At 36.1% G+C, this 18,746-nt stretch overlaps 1 protein-coding gene across 1 annotated transcript in view; it reads left to right on the forward strand.

Moving 5' to 3' along the window:
• SUGT1 (SGT1 homolog, MIS12 kinetochore complex assembly cochaperone) overlaps positions 1-18,746 on the forward strand; it is a 52,514-nt gene that overhangs the window by 20,407 nt on the left and 13,361 nt on the right. The window contains exons 11-12 of the mRNA XM_059995560.1: positions 6,246-6,336; positions 10,338-10,519. Coding sequence (XP_059851543.1) covers positions 6,246-6,336; positions 10,338-10,519 — 273 coding nt within the window. The remainder of the gene's footprint in view (positions 1-6,245; positions 6,337-10,337; positions 10,520-18,746) is intronic.

The following is an 18,746-nucleotide window of genomic DNA, read 5'->3' on the forward strand; positions in this document are numbered from 1 at the left end:
TATGTGGTTGGATAAAAGGGTGCATTTTGCTTGGGAAAATATTCCTGAAATTAGAGATTCTGTAAAATCTGTGGTTTAAAAGGGCTATTTCTTTGCCTTTTGAGAATCCTGTTTTCTTTCTCACCTTCAAATATTCATGTTGCGGGCTTCCCTGGTGGTGCAGTGGTTGAGAGTCTGCCTGCCGATGCAGGGGACGCGGGTTCGTGCCCCGGTCCGGGAGGATCCCACATGCCGCTGAGTGGCTGGGCCCGTGAGCCATGGCTGCTAGGCCTGCACGTCCGGAGCCTTGCTCCGCAACGGGAGAGGCCACAACAGTGAGAGACCTGCGTACAGCAAAACAAAAGAAAAAAAAATGCATGTTGTATATTTATGTATAACCATTGGTTAAGTGTTATTAATTCAAACTAAATCTAATTTGCAATGAAAAGAGGAAGAGGTAGTATCCTTAAAATACTGAAATAGCATTTCTTAACTAAATTTTTTCTTTTTTTGGGGGGGGGGTGGTGCCGCACTGCTCAGCTTGCAGGATCTTAATTCCCTGACAGGGATTGAACCTGGGCCCTGGCAGTGAAAGTGCTGAGTCCTAACCACTGGACTGCTGGGGAATTCGCTCAATTAAATGTTTTACAGTGTAATATGTAATATGTTTTTCTTAGAATTCATATTTTTTAGTACCTTTGGTAGTTATTTCTACATTCTACTGAATACCAGCTTACATATCTGCCTATTAATCCATTTTTTTATTAAGAAGCTGTAATGGTTCTTTTATTTCATTTTGTTAATATCGTGACAATATTCTCTTATCACAATCACAGGATTATAACTTCAGTAACAGCTATGCTGTGAAATATTCATTTTAAAGATTAATATTCACTCCCTGTAAGAAAAAATTAGAATTCTCAGAATCCTTTGGAGTAAATTTGCCCTTGTGGAAATGTTCTTGTGTTCCTATTTTTAGTCAAAGTAATTTTTTGTATTATATCAATATAAAATATGAAGGCTTTTAACTGAAATTGTGGGAAATAAAAATGTGTGTCTTAGAGACAAAGAGCCCCCTTCTGCCTTCTTAACCCACTGACATTTGAGAAGTTTTAAAATTCCTTTACTTGATATTCATAGAAGAATCTTAATTATGATATAATGGGGTTGGAGGTGTCCCGGCAGGATACTACTGCTTTTTGAAACACACAGATGTGTGTGGGGTTTTGGATTATTGTTTTGTTATGCCTTTTTGATATGGTCGTGGTAATAGGGTTTTTTGTTGTTGTGGTTGTTTGTTTTTTTAAATAACTTTAGTTGCTGATATCCACAAATTGTAGAGCTGCCTTTTCTATTAATGTGTATACATTTATTTTCAAAAGAAAAGGATTTTACTGTCCATACTGTCTGTAGCTGTCTTGTTAAACTTATTCATTATGGGTATTTTTTTTATGCCCTTAGATGTTTTACAGCAAAGTGTTTCATGATAGGTATTTACTGTAGCTTATTTAGCCAATGCCATGTTGTTTGACCTTTGGAGAATTACAGTAGGTAACTGTTTTTATTGCTGTGTATTATCCCATGTAATCCTCACAGTTACTGAATGGTGTAGGTATTGTTATTACCTTTTTACAGGTATGGAAACTGAACCTAGAGATGTAAAATAATTTGCCCAGATTTTCAGCTAATTGTAACAATGATGAAGATATTCATAATAGCATTCAGTTGTTACTTGCCAGACACAATGCTATATTGTTTTTATATGTGGTTTTATTTAAGCCTCAAAAGAATCCTAAGTGAGGTAGACCCTATTAATCCCATTTTACAAGTGAAACTGAGGCTCAGTGTGATTAGTCATACATCCAGCAAGTGGCACCTATTTGTGACTCTTTTGGAATTACACAACTGACTGTTTTTGACTTGTCCTCAACCTCTGCTTATTTCTGAGGAAATAAAATAAGTAAAACTTCTAGCAGAAAAAGACACTTCCAGCAGGTTACTCTATTTATTGGCTCTCTCATCTCTAAAATATAGGTGGTTTTCTCTTCTCACTTTCTGTTAAGTGAGATGATATATATGAAGCACTTAGTACATGGGGTATGTAATAAGTGCTCAATAAATATTACTGCTATTATTATTTAATACTGATGATTTAGTTTTTATTCAGGTTTTTATTCAGGTTGTAAAAGCAATAAATGCATATCATAGAAAATTTGGAAAAATATAAGTGAGCTGAGAATGTAATCAGTCTCATTACTGATGACATTTTGGCATACTTCCTTCCAGATAATTAGATATTTCCCAAAACTTAGGTCTGTCACTACAGATGATGGATGCTGGAATTTTTTGTTTATGGGAATGTGTCTTCTGATTGATTTCTTCAAAAAAATAGAGGTGGTGGTCTTATGCACCAGCATAGTGCCTGGCTCACAGTAGGTACTCAATAAATACTTGAACTGAGCTTCTAGAACTTCGGAGAAGTTTATTCAGTTCCTCTTCATTCATTACCATCTTTTGCATTAAAAACAATTACAGGGCTTCCCTGGTGGCGCAGTGGTTAGAGAGTCTGCCTGCCGATGCAGTGGACACGGGTTCGTGCCCCGGTCCGGGAGGATCCCACATGCCGCGGAGCGGCTGGGCCCGTGAGCCATGGCCACTGAGCCTGCGCGTCTGGAGCCTGTGCTCCACAACGGGAGAGGCCACAGCAGTGAGAGGCCCGCGTACCACCAAAAAAAAAAAAAAAAAAATTATAAAATGATTTGAGTGTAAAAATAAAGACAGTAGATGTGCAGTCTGGCCTCAGGGAAGACCGAGCTATTGTAATATTGGACAGAGGGTTTTGGTACAGCAATTAAATGTGCAAAGAGCTGACTGAGAGAATACTGGAAAAGCTGCATTCTAGAGATCAGGAAACATTTATTGACTGCAGACTTGAAACAGATGGTTCTCAAAAGTTTGCCAGAAAAAAATGTTTACCAGTAAACTGCACAGCCCTCTAGTCTCTGGGAAAGATTCCTTCACCATCAATTTGTAGTAGTAAGTGGGAGGTCACTTACCCCTTTTTAAGAAGGTAGTGTCTGGAAGAGCCTTGACCCTTTAGAAGTATGACTTTTCTTTAAACCTGAAGTTCCATTCATTGGAAAAAATTAAACTCTCTGCTGTGCAAAGGAGACCTTCGAAGTGGGTGGTAGTACACATAATATTGAAAACTGACAACCCAACAGAGGAGGGATTCTTATTAGTAGTTTGTGAATGCTGCTTTGGGATATTACGGCACATTGAAAGCCTTCCCTGTGCATATGAGAGCAACATTCAAGCAAACTACCAAAGGTTTGTTTGTTTGTTTGTTTTTTAATTGGAGTACAGTTGCTTTACAAAGCTGTGTTCGTTTCTACTGTTCAGCAAAGTGAATCAGCTATACATATTCATATATCCCTTCGTTTTTGGATTTCCTTCCCATTTAGGTCACCACAGAGCACTGAGTAGAGTTCTCTGTGCTATACAGTAGGTTATAAACTACCAAAGTTTTAAGTTAACTTTTAAATTATTTTTGACTTAAATAAAAATAGAATGGCTGATTAATGGTCCCAATAAAAATATCTGAAATTGTACTGGTGGTAATTTGAGAAGTATCTGTCAGAATCATTTTTAAAAGCATATATAAGCATTAAAAGTGAAGTAGGTGTAAAAAGGAATTCATAGAATATTAGTCTCTCCCCCCTTTTACCTTTTAAAAAAGCTGTTTTAAATGGTTTATTATGTGCACCTCTTTTAATGAATGGATTAAGTATAATTTCAAGTTCAGGTCAGCATGTCTCAGTTGAAACAGGTTGTGACTTAGGGCTTTGGCTTTATAAAGGCCTCTTTGTTCATAGTGCACAATTATTTAGGTTATAGAGGCTTTCAGAGATGTGAGTGCTCTTCATGTGAAACAAGGGACTTTTTATAGATGGTGCTTAGCTCAGGAACACGTGTGAATATAGGGTGCCCCGTGGCTGAGGTTAGTTAAGGATAGTTTTGATGTACACACTGTTTGTGAGGTCTTCATTTCTGGATGAGTTGAAAATTAAAGGAGCAAGATGCAGTTTTAAATTTTAGTATAATATTAATAGTCCTTTTCAGTAACTGTTTCTGTGTCATTGCAGCTGTTGGATTTCTGACCCTTTTTGATAAAATCCCAGCAGTGACAGCTTAAAATAATCAGAGTACTTTCACTTAATACTGTGTGTGAGAAAATATTATAATAGTAAAATAGTATAGTAATAATAGTAATAATAGTAAAATAGTAAAATAGTATTTTACTTTATAAAAGTTAATCATAGTTCATTTTAGGGAATTCTGGAGATCCTTTTAAATGTTTGATTTTATTTATGTAGAATTTAAACATGTAAATTACATTAAAAATGCTAATTGTTTTGCCCCTTTTCTAGTGAGATTTGTTTCCTGCTTTTCTCATGAAAACATTTTTTGTTACATTTCTATGCGCCTTAAGAAGATACCCTTCCATTCCATCACTTCATATCTGACTGAAAATATTGGCAGATTTCTTTTAGTGTTTTGTTAAAGTATTTTAAAATGCACATTTTAAGGATTCTCCCCCTAAATGCTGTTGGTAGAAAGATTACCAGTAATTGTTAATTTAAATGATTCATCTTCCCCAAAGGGGTCAAAGAACCAAAGTGTGACACAGTAGGCTTTTCTTTTTGTAAAGTCTGTCTTCTGGGTGTTTTTCTACTTACAAAAGTAGTAATTCTTTTCTTAGAAAAAGCATTAGAATATAAAATTCTAATTTGATTCGTAACCATTTGCATAATAATTATAACTGTGTTTACCATCACTGTAAATGCTTATTTTTGCTAGGCTAAAAATGAGGGCGAGAGCATTATTTGAATAAGGAAAGCATAAGGTAAGTGCTATACCAGTGTATGTTACGGTTAAGGGTAGATTCTAAGGGAGCAGCCTTGATTAGAGAGTTAAAGATGCTTTTAACATTTCATTGTAGTAAATGGCCTTAGTTTAAGCCTTCCGAAGCTCCTCATGGTCTGTAAAAAATATGTAAAACTGTTAGCATAACTTGTGTTACCAAACCAGGTCCATTTACCCAGTGCACAGCAAGCCAAACACTGGGACACCGGGGTTTGCAAAAGGGAAAGGGTTTGTTCGTGAGGCAGCCGAATGAGGAGATGGGAGAACAAATCTTGTATCTGCCTCACCAGAGGTGAGGGGCTTGGGATATTTATGGGATAAAGAAGCAAGGTGGTCTGAGGTGTGGGAAACGATGATGAAGTGAGGTCATTGGTGTTCTGTGTAGGCATATCTGAGTTACATGCTTCTTCATGGGATGCATGTTCAGAAAATGGCATTAGCATGATTTGGGGGGTGAAGATTTTTGCCCTCTGATGTCAAAAGGTCATCCATGAGATACTCGAGACGGCCCAGTTGAGTGGTCAGTGGTCTTGACTGGTTTGAACTGGGCAAGAGTAGCTCCATGTTCCTGGAAAACAGTTACCATTACTATAATGCCCCACATATCAGAGGTGTTTTATATAGGGGATAGTTAAAGGAGTCTTGTGATATGTTGTTCAGGTTACATGAAACTTGGAGGGTATGCAGTTTGCAAGAACAATTAAAGTGAGCTTAATCAGTGAAGGCAGGTTACAGGATGTTATTTATCAAGCAAGTTACAGTTTAAGGGATCTACCTGGTGACTGCCCTCAGTTTCACTTGTATCATTTTTATACAATGGAATGAATTTCTCTACTCTAAAACAGGTTAATGTACATGGAAATATAGTAATTCCTTTAGAACATGGTTTCTCAGTGGTGGGCACTGTTAACATTTGGGGCTGGATAATTCTTTGTCATGGGAATTGCCCTGCATGTTGTAGGATGTTTAGTAGTACCCCTAGTCACTCCTCACTCCCACCTCAGTTGTGATGACCCAACAGTGTATCCAGACATTGCCAGATTTCCCCGGGGGACAAAATTACCCCTGGTTGACAACACTGCTTTAGAAGAAAAGCATGTGGATTTCAAGACTCTTAATTGTAGTTTATAGTGTGTATGTATATTGTTTTTGAAGGGTGGCTTTTAAGTAGAAACAAAATAAATGTTTCAAGTTTTTCGAATTTAACTTGGTATAGTTTAAGGAAACTGTTTTGAGGACACTGTTCTTATAAAACATTGATAAGTTAAAGAAATTGCGTTTTTTTCACTGTTTTGTGTATTTTACATTGAATAATAGATTTTATTTGGTGTTTCCTCTAGATTGAAATTAAAATGAAAAAGCCAGAGGCTGTGAGATGGGAAAAGCTAGAGGGGCAAGGAGAGGTGCCTAACCCCAGACGGTTCATAACAGGTTTGTTTTCTGGCCTTGATGAGCTTTAAATTCATATTGTGTTATATAGTTGAAATTAAATACTAATGAGTATTCTATTTTCATTATTTATGTTCCCAAGATAAGATACATTGAATATAAGGAGGTTGCTCTGTAATGAAAACAGAGTATTTCTTATGATGGTTCTAACTTCTTAAACTCCATAAGAATACAGATAAATGGCAGCAAAAGCCCAGAGGGAATTGGGATTTATTGTTTATCATGTCAGTTTGTGATGTCAGTTGGGGGTTGTTTGCTTTTGTGTGTTGGCCTTTCCTATTTTTTCTTTCTGTGTTTTACGTGAATTAGTAGTTTACTCTGCTGATGTATTTCCTCCTCTTCCCTTCTCCCCTCTTATTTATTCCTTTCTGTTTCCTCTAATTATGTCAACTCTAATTTCCTGGAATTTCAAGGCTTCACAGTGAAAAGTATCTAGCCCATTTCTCCCTCTCTCTCTCTGTCTATGTCTGTATGTCTGTGTCTCTCTGTCTGTCTCTCTCTCATGTTTTGGCTGTGCTGGGTCTTCGTTGTGGTGTGCGGGCTTCTCTAGTTGTGTGGTTCAGTAGTTTTAGCACACAGACTTAGTTGTGCCACGTGGGATCTTGGTTCCCCGACCAGGGATCAAACAGGCCCCCAGCATTGGGAGCGCCGAATCTTAACTGCTGGACCGTCAGAGAAGTTCCCCATTTCAGTATATTTCTCTTTTTTTTTTTTTTTTATAAATTTATTTATTTATTTTTGGCTGCGTTGGGTCTTCATTGCTACACGCAGACTTTCTCCAGTTGTGGCGAGCAGGGGCACTCTTCATTGTGGTGCACGGGCTTCTCGTTGGGGGGGTCTTCTCTTGTTGTGGAGCACAGGCTTCAGTAGTTGTGGCTCATGGGCTCTAGAGCGCAGGCTCAGTAGTTGTGGCTCACGGGCTTAGTTGCTCCGCAGCATTTGGGATCTTCCCAGACTGGAGATTGAACCCGTGTCCCCTGCATTGGCAGGCAGATTCTTAACCATTGCACCACCAGGGAAGTCCCTCAGTATATTTCTAAGAGGTGGAGGCAAACAGCTAATGAAGGCCTAAGGCAGGCTTAGGGGTAGAATAAGGTTGATTGCTTAACCCTTTAAGGGACAGACTATGTTGTGGTCAGTTCTGAGCATAGGCAATAGGCACATAGGTATTTTTCTAATGGAATGATTAATCTGTAGGACACACTTAGAACTACAGTCTAAGACTATTTTATAGCAATGGCCTCATTAATGAATGGAGAGAAATTTCCTTTGATTAGAGATAGTGTTCTGATTTGATGACTGAAAAGAGGTAACTCTAAGTTTCAGCTACTTTTAGATTTTTCACTGCTTTCTTCTATAACAGAAAATATAATTTCCTTGTGGCACTTTGTAGAAAACACTAAGTTAGCCAACAGATCATTTTTAAATTTTATTTTGAAATGATTTTAGATTCTAATAGAAGTTGCAGAAATAATAGAGTTCCCATGTACCCTTCACCCAGTTTCCCTGCATGATAATATCGTAACTAACCTATAGCATGATTAACAAAGCCAGGGAATTGACACCAATAGATAATTTTTAAGAATTGAAATACTTCAAGTTGGTATATAAGCTGTTTATTAAGCTTCTGCTTCCCACTTTATGTGAAAGGTATAGTAAAGATATTATGCACTCTTCTTGGAGCTGACTCCCAGATACTTTTGGATTGAGGTTTATATATAGCTTAAAGCATTTTTTAAAAGAAATATCAACACTTTTAATATAGTATATCACCTAAGTCTAACAGCAGCCCTGATATTAGGTAGCCTAGTATTGTTCTTCCTATTTTACAGGCTCAGAAAGTTTAAGCAACTTGCCTAAGATTACCTAGCAGTTTTCATTGTCTGGGACTAAATCCAGCCATTTAGAGTCTGGCCCTGGTTCTTCTACCCCATGTGTAATACTGCTTGTTGCTGCATTTTTAACAATGGGAAGTCTCTGCTGACATGAGTATCTTTGCAGCTATTTGATATCAATATTATAGTGAATAAGCAAGGAAGTTAGGTTACCTGTCTCTCAGTAGTTCATCTACCATCTCTACAGGTGTTAACGTTTTTCTGAGATTAAAGATTTTTTGGTGTTATAGTTACAAACTCTCTAAACTCAGTGCCTTGGAGATTCAAGATGCTATTCCTCCTGACCTGTTATATTTTTGTAAGGAGTTAATATGCTTGTCAGAGTTTTGACAAGCTGGAGACTGCAGATAAAGGCAAGTTGATTAACCTATCTGGGTCAGCTTTCTTATCTGTGAAATGGAGATTAGAACTGTGCTCCCATCTGGCGAATCAGCGTTAGGATTAATTAAACCCATGTTTCCTAGGTTCTTAATTTACCATGGCACGCATGTTTTTGTTTTCCTGGCTAGTAGTGAAAATGTACAGAAGATAGAGGAGATTACTTGTAGAGGAAGGATAGATAAAATTTGGAAAACAGTATGCTTGCCCTGAATAAAACTGTGGTGTGCTGTGGTTTTGTTTTGTTGTGGGGTGGGGGTGAGATGAGCAGGGAGGGAGTTGGTTTACAGGTGAAGAGAAAGGATGGAAAAGCAGAATGAACAATTAGTAGTTTCTCAACTATTTTGAGAAAGGGCATATATAGAGCTCTAGGCAGCAGTGCAAGAGGGACGTTTAGACTAGCATTCATGTGTCCTAATATACTCATAGGGAAGTTTTGAATCCGTCTTGTTTTAAAGCTCTATAGCTGTACTGTCCAGGGTAGTAGCTGTGGCTACTGTACCTGTTGACTACTTGGAATATGACTAGTCTGGATTGAGATGTGCTCTAAATGTAAAATACCTACCAGATTTTGAAGACTTAGTATGAAAACAAGAATATAAAATATATATAATTATATATTTTTTATTTTATTTATTTATTTATTTATTTATTTTATTTATAATTAATATATATATAAATATATTAATATTTTTATATTGATTTCATGTTGACCTGATATTATTTTGCATGTATTAGGCTAAATAAAACATATAATTAGGATACATTTCACCTGATTCTTTTTAGTAATGTGGCTACTAGAAATTCTTAAATTATGTATGTGAGTCGCATTTGTGGCTTACATTATATTTCCATTGAATAGTGGACAGAACTGTTCTTACAGCTCTTAGGTAACTGTTTAGTTACTTTTTAATTATTTGTGTGTGAAGATCTTGATTCCCTTGGTCTTTGGGGCAGTGTTGGCAGTGCCTGAGTCCCTGGGTTCGTTGCCTCTCAGGCTGCAAGCAGCCTCTGTTTATCCCAATGTGCCCTACAAATATTGTCATTTTCTATGTGTGCATGATGTGGGACTGAACTCTAGATCATCACGTGTAGTATTTTTCAACATTCAGGAATTCTTTATTGTTTTCTCCTGCTGAAGTAATCTAATATTTTTAATGTGGGGAGAGGATCGAGTCTTAACTCACTGGCAGATGGCCTGGCAGTTCAGTACTTTCAGCTTATTTCTACTCTAAAAGATATAAGTACCTCAGGAAAAGCCACATTTTTAACATTTATTAAAACTGTTTAGAGAAATTTGTTAATGAAGCATCTTTTTAAAAAATTACTATTTTTAGAATTGTTTGTACTATCTTTGCACCTGTTTTGTAAACATAAAAGTTCCTGTATGCTTCTCACCCAGTTTCTCGTATTATTAACATGAAGGATCTGTTTTTTAATCTAATTTTGCATAATGTACCAAAAGTTTACACTTTGAGTTATTTTGCTCAAAAGAAATTCCCAGATTTTACATTATGCTAACTGATTCAGTTTTTAGAAGTGTAAATGTTAATTATTGATTTATATATCAGAAAGACATTTATTACAAACATGAAATTCAGTGACTTAAAACTATTTGCTAAGATGTTGTATACATCATGGTCAGAAAGTTACATATGCTTGACATAATCACATGTTGATTAATCACTTTTGTCTTTTTTTACTCCATAGATATAAAGAACCTGTATCCATCATCATCTCATTATACAAGAAATTGGGATAAATTAGTTGGTGAGATCAAAGAAGAAGAAAAGAATGAGAAGTTGGAGGGAGATGCAGCTTTAAACAAATTATTTCAGCAGATCTATTCAGATGGTTCTGATGAAGTGAAACGTGCCATGAACAAATCATTTGTAAGAATATAAACTTTAAGAAAATCTATTGTAGTAGTAAATTTCACAAATTAAAAAAAATAAGTATGTAATTTGAGATCAGATTGCATGTACTGTAGTTGGGAGACCATTTTGAATGGACTTTGTCTGAACATTTGTTCTTGCTCTAAACTTAGAGTAATTACTGAGGAAGTTGGGAACTTGTGGAGGAGGTGAGAAACAAATGGTATATTCCAAATAAATTTTTTCATCAGGGAGTTAGAACTTGGAAGTCTTAAGAAATACCAAGGTTATAGTGAGTGGATGATACAGAGTTATTCCAGTTGGATTTATCACAATAGCTGAGTGAGCTTCCGGTGTTTACCTTCTGGTATCATGTATAATCTCAGCGTCAGATGAAGAATATAGAAGGGAAACTTCCAGAACAGTGTTTGCCAAGTAGAAGGTGCACATTAATTATTCATTGGTTTGTTAATAATTTCTGTATTGATTAAGAAAATTCGGGCTTTTTGCCAGGGCATGAATACCACCTGAATTAGGCATCAAATTCTGAGATTTTAATGACTAGTCATCACTATAGAACCATGTAGATTTTGCTTGAAGCTGTAATCATTTGACTTTTACCCGTAGCTCTGGAAATGTCACTGTCTTCTTTTAAGGTGTTGATATTTACAGTAGAAAGTTAAAGTTAATATTTAATAATTAAAATTAACATATAGGTAATAAGTGTGTTTGTGGCTCAGATATTCCATGTAAGTTACCAAGTGGTAACTGATCATGATTATGCTTTTCACTATTGCCTTAAAAAATTGTTTTTAATTAAACTTTTTATTTGGAGATAATTGTAGACTCACATGCAGTTGGAAGAAGTAATAGAGATCCCTTATATCCTTTACAGTTTTCCCCAGTAGAAACGTCTTGCAGAATTATAATATTACAACCATGATATTGACAGTTAAGATAGAGAACATTTCTTTTTTATTTATTTGTTTATTTATTTATTTTGGCTGCATTGGCTCTTCGTTGCTGCGCGTGGGTTTTCTCTAGTTGCGGCTAGCGGGGATTTCTCTTCGTTGAGGTGCGCAGGCTTCTCATTGCAGTGGCTTCTCTTGTTGTGGAGCATGGGCTCTAGGTGCGTGGGCTTCAGTAGTTGTGTGTTTTACTAGATATACCTAAGTATTGGGTTCTTTTTTTTGAGTGATTATAAATGGTATTATATGTTTAATTTTGGCATCCATGTGTTTGTTGTTAGTATCTAGAAATACAGGGGTTTTTTTGTTTTGTTTTTAATGTTTATCTTGTATTTACCTTGTTGAACTCACTTACTGGTTCTAGATTTTTTTTGGTAGATTCTTTGTGATTCCTTGTGATTTTCTATGTAGACAATCGTATCTTCAAATAGGGACAGTTTAATCTCTTGCAATTCCTATACACTAACAACAAAAGATCAGAAAGAGAAATTACAGAAACAATTCCATTCACCATTGCAACAAAAAGAATAAAATACCTAGGAATAAACCTACCTAAGGAGGTATTTCAGATAGGGACAGTTTAATTTCTTCCTTTCCAATATGTGTGCCCTTTATTTCCTTTTATTGGCTAGAACTTCCAGCACTATGTTGAATAAGATTGGTGAGAGTAGACACCGATGCCTTGTTCTCCATCTTAAGAGAAAAACTATTCAGTCTTTCACCATTAAGTATAATGTTAGCTGTAGGTTTTTGTAGATGCTTATCAAATTAAGAAAGTTTTGCTCTATTTCTTTTTTTCTGAGATTTTTATCATGAATGGCTGTTGACTTGTCAAATACTTTTTCTGCAATATTTCTGCATGTGGTCAATATGATTAGGTGATTTTTTTCTTTAATTTGTCAAAGTGGTGATTTTATGTGATTAATATGATTGATTTCTGCTGTTCTACTGTTGAACCAGCTTTGCATCCCTGGGATAAACCCCAGTTGGTCATAGTGTATAATTCTTTTTATATATTACTCAATTCTATTTTTAAATACTTTAAGCATTTTTGTGTCTATATTTATGAGGCATGTTGGTCTACAGTATTCTTTTTTGGTGCTTTTTCTGGTTTTGGTATCAGGGTAATATGTCATAGAATGGATTGGGAAGTGCTCCATCCTCTTCTTTTTTGGGGGGAGGGTATTTGTAGAATTAGTGTTGTCTTTAAAGATTATTTAAACCAATGAAGCCATCTAGGCCTTGATACTTCTTTTTTTGGGAGATTTTAAATTATGAATTTCATTATCCCAGTAGCTTATAGGACTCTTCAGGTTGTCTATTTCATATTGAGTGACTTGTGGTAGTTTGTTTTTGAGGAATTGGTCCGTTTAAGTTGTTAGTGTTGGTAGGGTTCCCTTCAACTTTGAAGGGAACTGCAGGGTCTTTTGATGACTGCAGGGTCTGTAGTGATAACCCATTTCATTCCTATAATGGTAATTTGTGTCTTTTTTTTTTTCCTTTGTCTTGCTAGGGTTTGTCAATTTTATTTACTTTTTTTCCCCCAAAGAATCAGCTTTTTGTTGATCTTAAATTTTTCCTCCTATTTTTTTTGTTCTAAATTTCATTTATTTCTGCTTTTAATTATTTTCTTCCTTATGCTTACTTTGGGTTTATTTTGTTATTCTTTTTTAATAGGTTCTGTGGATATGAACTTAGATTATTGATTTGACCCTTTTTCTTTTTTCTGTTGTATGTGTTTATGCTATAAATTTCCCTCTCAGAAGAATTCAGCTGTCTTCCACAAATTTTGATGTTACTTTTTCATTTTTATTCAGTTCAGTATATATTTTGATTTCACTTGAGACTTCTTATCCTAAGTATATATTCCACTTGAAAAGCATGTATATTCTGCTCTTGTTGAATGGAGTGTTAGTGTTCCATAAATGTCACTTAGATCCTGTTGATTGATACTCTTGTTGATTTTCTGTCTTACTGTTCTACTGATTGAGAGAGGGTCTTCAGCTATAATTGTGGATTTATTGATTTCACCTTTAAGTTCTGTCAATTTTTGCTTCACATATTTTGCAGCTCTGTTGTTTGGTTCATATGCATTTAGGATTGCTGTATTTTCATGGTGGATTGACCTTTTTATCATTATATAATGTCATTCTCTAGCTCTGGTAATTTTCTTTGCTTTGATGTTAATATAGCTGATTCTTATGTCTTTTGGTTAATTTTTGCATGATATATCTTGTTCCGTCCTTTTACTTTCAACCTGCCTAAGTCGTTTTTTAAACATTTTTAATTTTATTTTAACAATTTTATTGGAGTATAGTTGATTTACAGTGTTGTGTTAGTTTCAGGTGTACAGCAAAGTGATTCACTTATATATATTCATTCTTTTTCAGATTTCTAAGTCTTATTTAAAGTGAATTTCTTTTAGACAGCATGTTGGGTCATGTTTTTTTTAATTTATTCTGCCAGTCTCTTTTAATTGATGCATTTGGACCACTTAACTTTTAATGTAATTATTGGTACATTAGGACTTACTTATGTCTACCATGTAAGTTTTCTGTTTGTTCTGTATTTGTTTTTCCTGCCTTCCTATGGGTACTTGAACAGTTTTTAGAATTTCATCTTGATTTATCTATAGTCTTTTGTAGTGTATCTTTGGTTGCTCTAAATTTTATATTAGCTATATTATACTTAGTTTATCATAGTCTACTGGTGTTATTTTTTTTGACACTGAATGACATATAGAAACCTTACCTCCCTTTATGTCCTTTTACTTTTTCTCATTTATAATTTTCTTAAATAATTCTTCTATATATGTTTAGAAACCACATCATACAGTGTAATAATTTAGAAAACATAGAGGAAAAGCAAACTCTATTGCATTTATCTATATTGTGACCTTTTTCTTTCTTCCTTTCTGACTTTCAGGTTTCCATTGTTTGTTTCTTTTTTTTTCTTTTTAAACTCCTGAACACATTGTCTCCTCTCATTTTTTAAAAAAATATTTATTTATTCATTTTATTTTTGGCTGCATCAGGTCTTAGTTGCAGCATGCAGGATCCTCCACTGTGGCTTCTGAGCTCCTCATTGCGGCATGTGGGCTTCTCTCTAGTTGTGGTGCTCAGGCTCAGTAGTTGTGGCACGTGGGCTCTGTAGTTGAGGCACGCTGGCTCTCTAGTTGTGCCCCACATGCTCAGTAGTTGGCCGCACACAGGCTTAGTTCCCTGACCAGGGATTGAACCCGTGTTCCCCGCGCTGGAAGGCGGATTCTTAACCACTGGACCACCAGGGAAGTCCCTCCTTCTGTTTGGAGAACTTCCTTTGGGCATTCTTTCAGAGTAGATCTGTCCATAACAGATTCTTTCTATTGACAAGGATTTCTTTGGGTTTATACTGGTTGGGATTTACTCAGTTTCCTGTATCTATAGGTTTATGTCTTTTGCCAAATTTGGGATCTTTTCATTCATTATACCATTGAGTACTTTTTCAGACCTTCCTTCTTTGTTTTCTTCTTCCTGGAACCCAATGACACAGGTATTGGATATTTTGTTACAGTACTATACATTCCTGAGAACCATTCATTTTATCTCTGTTTTGTCTCTGTCATTCAGATTGGGTGATTTATATTGTTCTGTTTTCCAGTTCACTAATTCTTTGCTCTATTCTCTCTATTCTGCTCTTGAGCCCATTCACTGACGTTTTTATTTCAAGTGTATTTTTCAGTTATAAAACTTTCATTTGGTTCTTCTTTATGTCTTCTGTTTCTTTACTGAGGTTTTCTATTTTTTTTCATTTGTTTCAAGCTAGTTCATAATTCTTGTTGAAGCATTTTTACCCTGACTGCTTTAAAAATGTGTCAGATAATTTTAACATCTCTTTCATCTCTGTGTTAGCATCTATTGATTGTCTTCTCTTTTTAAACATATAATCTGAAATCTTCCTGGTTCTTGGTGTTTTTCACCAGTGCCAAGTGATATTCAGTTGAAGTCTGGACATTTTCATGTTACAAGACTCTGGATCTTATTTAAACCATCTGTCTTAGATGGCTTTCTCTGACAACCCCTCTGGCAAAGGAAGGGAAGTCACTACCTCACTATTGCCAGGTGGAGGTAGAAATCCAGGTACCCCACTCTACCTCCGTTGACACCCCAGGACATCTCCTTGTTACTGCTGGGAATAGGTAGGAATTCTAGCTCCCCACGTGGTTTCCACAGACACCACAGGCAACAGAGGAGGCCGGTTTGTGATAGCATAGCATGGGTGGAAGTTTAGGCTCTTCATTCAGCCTTCACTGGCCTGGGTGGGGATGGGACCAGTTTTTTACTGTGGTGTTTAGCTAGAGTGATTATTGTCTAAAAGTTTTCTCTCTTTCTGTTTGTCTTTGTCCATTGGCTAGAGAAATAAGGCTTTTGTTGGGGCTTTTTTTGTTTGCACCCTTTGGCATTTCCAGCCTCTTCAGTTCCAGCTCTTGGAAAACATAAGGCAAAAAGAAAACCCAAAGAACTCACCACCGTGTTGTTCCTTGGGTCCCAAGGTCCCTAGCTGATTAGTCTTCTTTTCACCTTTTAGAGTTGTCTTATATTTGTTATTTATATAACATACAAGGTTTTTAGTTGTACTTAGTGGGAAGACTAGGAAAAAGTACACTCACTTAATGCCTCCAAAAGGAGAAATCAGGGTTTTGTTAGTTTGTTTTGCCACGCTGTGCAGCTTGCAGGCTCTTAGTTCCCCCACCAGGGATTGAATGTGTGCCCCCTGCAGTGGATACGTGGAGTCCTAACCACTGGACCGCCAGGGAATTCCCTGAAATAGTTTCAGTGTTGACTTTTAAGAACTTCTGGACAAAATAGTGTGTGAGATTTCAAAGTTATATTAGAGAATCTGTGCCCATTTTCATACAGAAACTTTGCTAAGTGTAACTGAACCATACGTATGCATAAAGTAAGCCATCTGTTTGGCAGCATTGACCTGGAACATACCAAGGGCTTGCTTCTGTCTTTGTGGGGGAATACAGGCATACCTTGGAGAACTGTGGGTTCAGTTCTAGACCACCATCATAAAGCAAATTTTGCAATAAAGTGAGTCACACTTTTTTGGTTTCTCAGTACCTATGAAAGTTATGTTTACACTATGCTGTAGTCTACTGAGTGTGTAATAACATTATGTCTAAAAAATAATGCATGTACCTTAATTTAAAAATTCTTTATTGCTAAAATATGCTAGCTTTATCATCTCAGTCTTCAGCAAGTCATAGTTTTTTGCAGTAGTAACATCAAAGATCACTGATCACACATCCCCATAACAAAGATAATAACAGTGAAAAAGTTTGAAATATAAGAGAGTTATCAAAATGGGACAGACATGAAGTGAGCACATGCTGTTGGAAGAATGATGTCAATAGATTCACTTTATGCAGGGTTGCCACAAATCTTCAGTTTGTAAAAAATGCAGTATCTGCAAAGTGCAGTAAAGTGAAGCACAATAAAACGAGGTCTGCCTGTACAAAGAAACAGACTCTATCTTATCTCTGATCTCTCTGTCTAATTGGGCAAAAAGATCAACATATACAGAATAATCATGGAAGTGCTCAGTTGCACTGCAGTCCATAAGAAGAAAGGGGAAAATAAATGTCATCAGCAAATATGATCAGATTATAAATTAAATCTGCTTCATTTAGTTCTCTTAGGAGTAGTTATTATATAAACTTGTCCCATTTTATTCAGTATTTTATTTGCAGCCTACTGTGTGCCAGGCTACTGCACTTAGATCTAGGATATAAGTATTGGTAAAATATGTTTCTTTCCTTTTAGAAACTCTCAGCTTTAGTTTGGAGCCACGGGTGGGAAGCAGGTATGAGAAGGCAGATTCGTAAAATTTTATCAGTGCAGTGTCATAGACAAGTCCTACAGGAGTAGCTAGAGTCCTGACTAGGGTCAAGGAAGGCCACAGAGAGATGGTGACATGTCATGTTTGGAGGATAACTAAAGACATAAAAAGAACCAGGACAGAGGAGAGCATCCCGTGCAAAGGAACCCATGGAAAGGAGCTTGGTAGAGAGTGTGGGGCATTGGGATTATTTTGAGGCTCCAGTGTAATGGTAGCATATGTAACTTTATACATTCACCAGTAACATAGCTGATTATTTTCAAATGTTTAGATTTTAACAATTTTCTGTTCTTTGCTGTGATCCAAATCAATGAATTTTTATTGCATTAACAGTTACAGCTTTATTTTTAAAATGTATTTATGAATATGCTAGGTTTGTTAGTAGGTGTTATATTCAGTGGGTAGTAAATAGATGACCAGTGCTTTACTGAGACACTAACTTTATGTGTCTGTGTATGTATGTACCTTGATTTAAAAATAATTCCAGCATACACTTGTGTACATTTGACAGAGAGAGAACATTAAGAAGGGTCTCTTAAAGTTCTCTCCAACTAGAAAGAGTTTACTTCGCAAAGTCTTCACTGTGCTCAGCAAAAGAGATGACATTATCGTTTTCTTTGGGAGCCAATTTCATTGGGTTGGCCAAAAAGTCCGTTAGGTTTCCCCAGTAAGATGGCTCTAGTAGTGCTTAGTTGTCTTTAGCTTCATTCGAAACAATTTTGTTAGATTGTATTGTGACAGCTGTCATATCAGGGTGCATTTTTTTAAAACTTATCAAAATTAGTGAATTTTTGTGTAGCTATTTTAATATTGAAGATGGAAGGAAAAAAGCAACATTTTCTGCATATTATGCTTTATTATTTCAAGAAAGGTAAAAAACGCAACTGAAACACAAAAACAGATTTGTGCAGTGTATGGCGAAGGTGCTGTGACTGATCAAAAGTGGTTTGTGAAGTTTCGTACTGGAGATTTCTCACTGGACGATGCTCCATGGTTGGGTAGATCAGTTGAAGTTGATAGCGGTCAAATCGAGACATTAATTGAGAACAATCAATGTTATACCATGCGGGAGATAGCTGACATACTCAAAATATCTAAATCAAGCGTTGAAAATCATTTGCACCAGCTTGGTTATGTTAATCGCTTTGATGTTTGGGTTCCACATAAGTTAAGTGAAAAAAACCTTGACTGTATTTCCGCATGTGATTCTCTACTTAAACGTAATGAAAACGTTCCATTTTTAAAACAAATTGTGATGGGCAATGAAAAGTGGATGCTGTACAATATTGTGGAACAATATTTCGCTTGTGGGGCAAGCAAAATGAACCACCACCAAGCACACCAAAGGCCAGTCTTCATCCAGAGAAGGTGATGTTGTGTATATGGTGAGATTG

The sequence above is a fragment of the Delphinus delphis genome, chromosome 18 (assembly GCF_949987515.2).
Source record: "Delphinus delphis chromosome 18, mDelDel1.2, whole genome shotgun sequence".
In the NCBI taxonomy this organism is placed as follows: domain Eukaryota; kingdom Metazoa; phylum Chordata; class Mammalia; order Artiodactyla; family Delphinidae; genus Delphinus; species Delphinus delphis.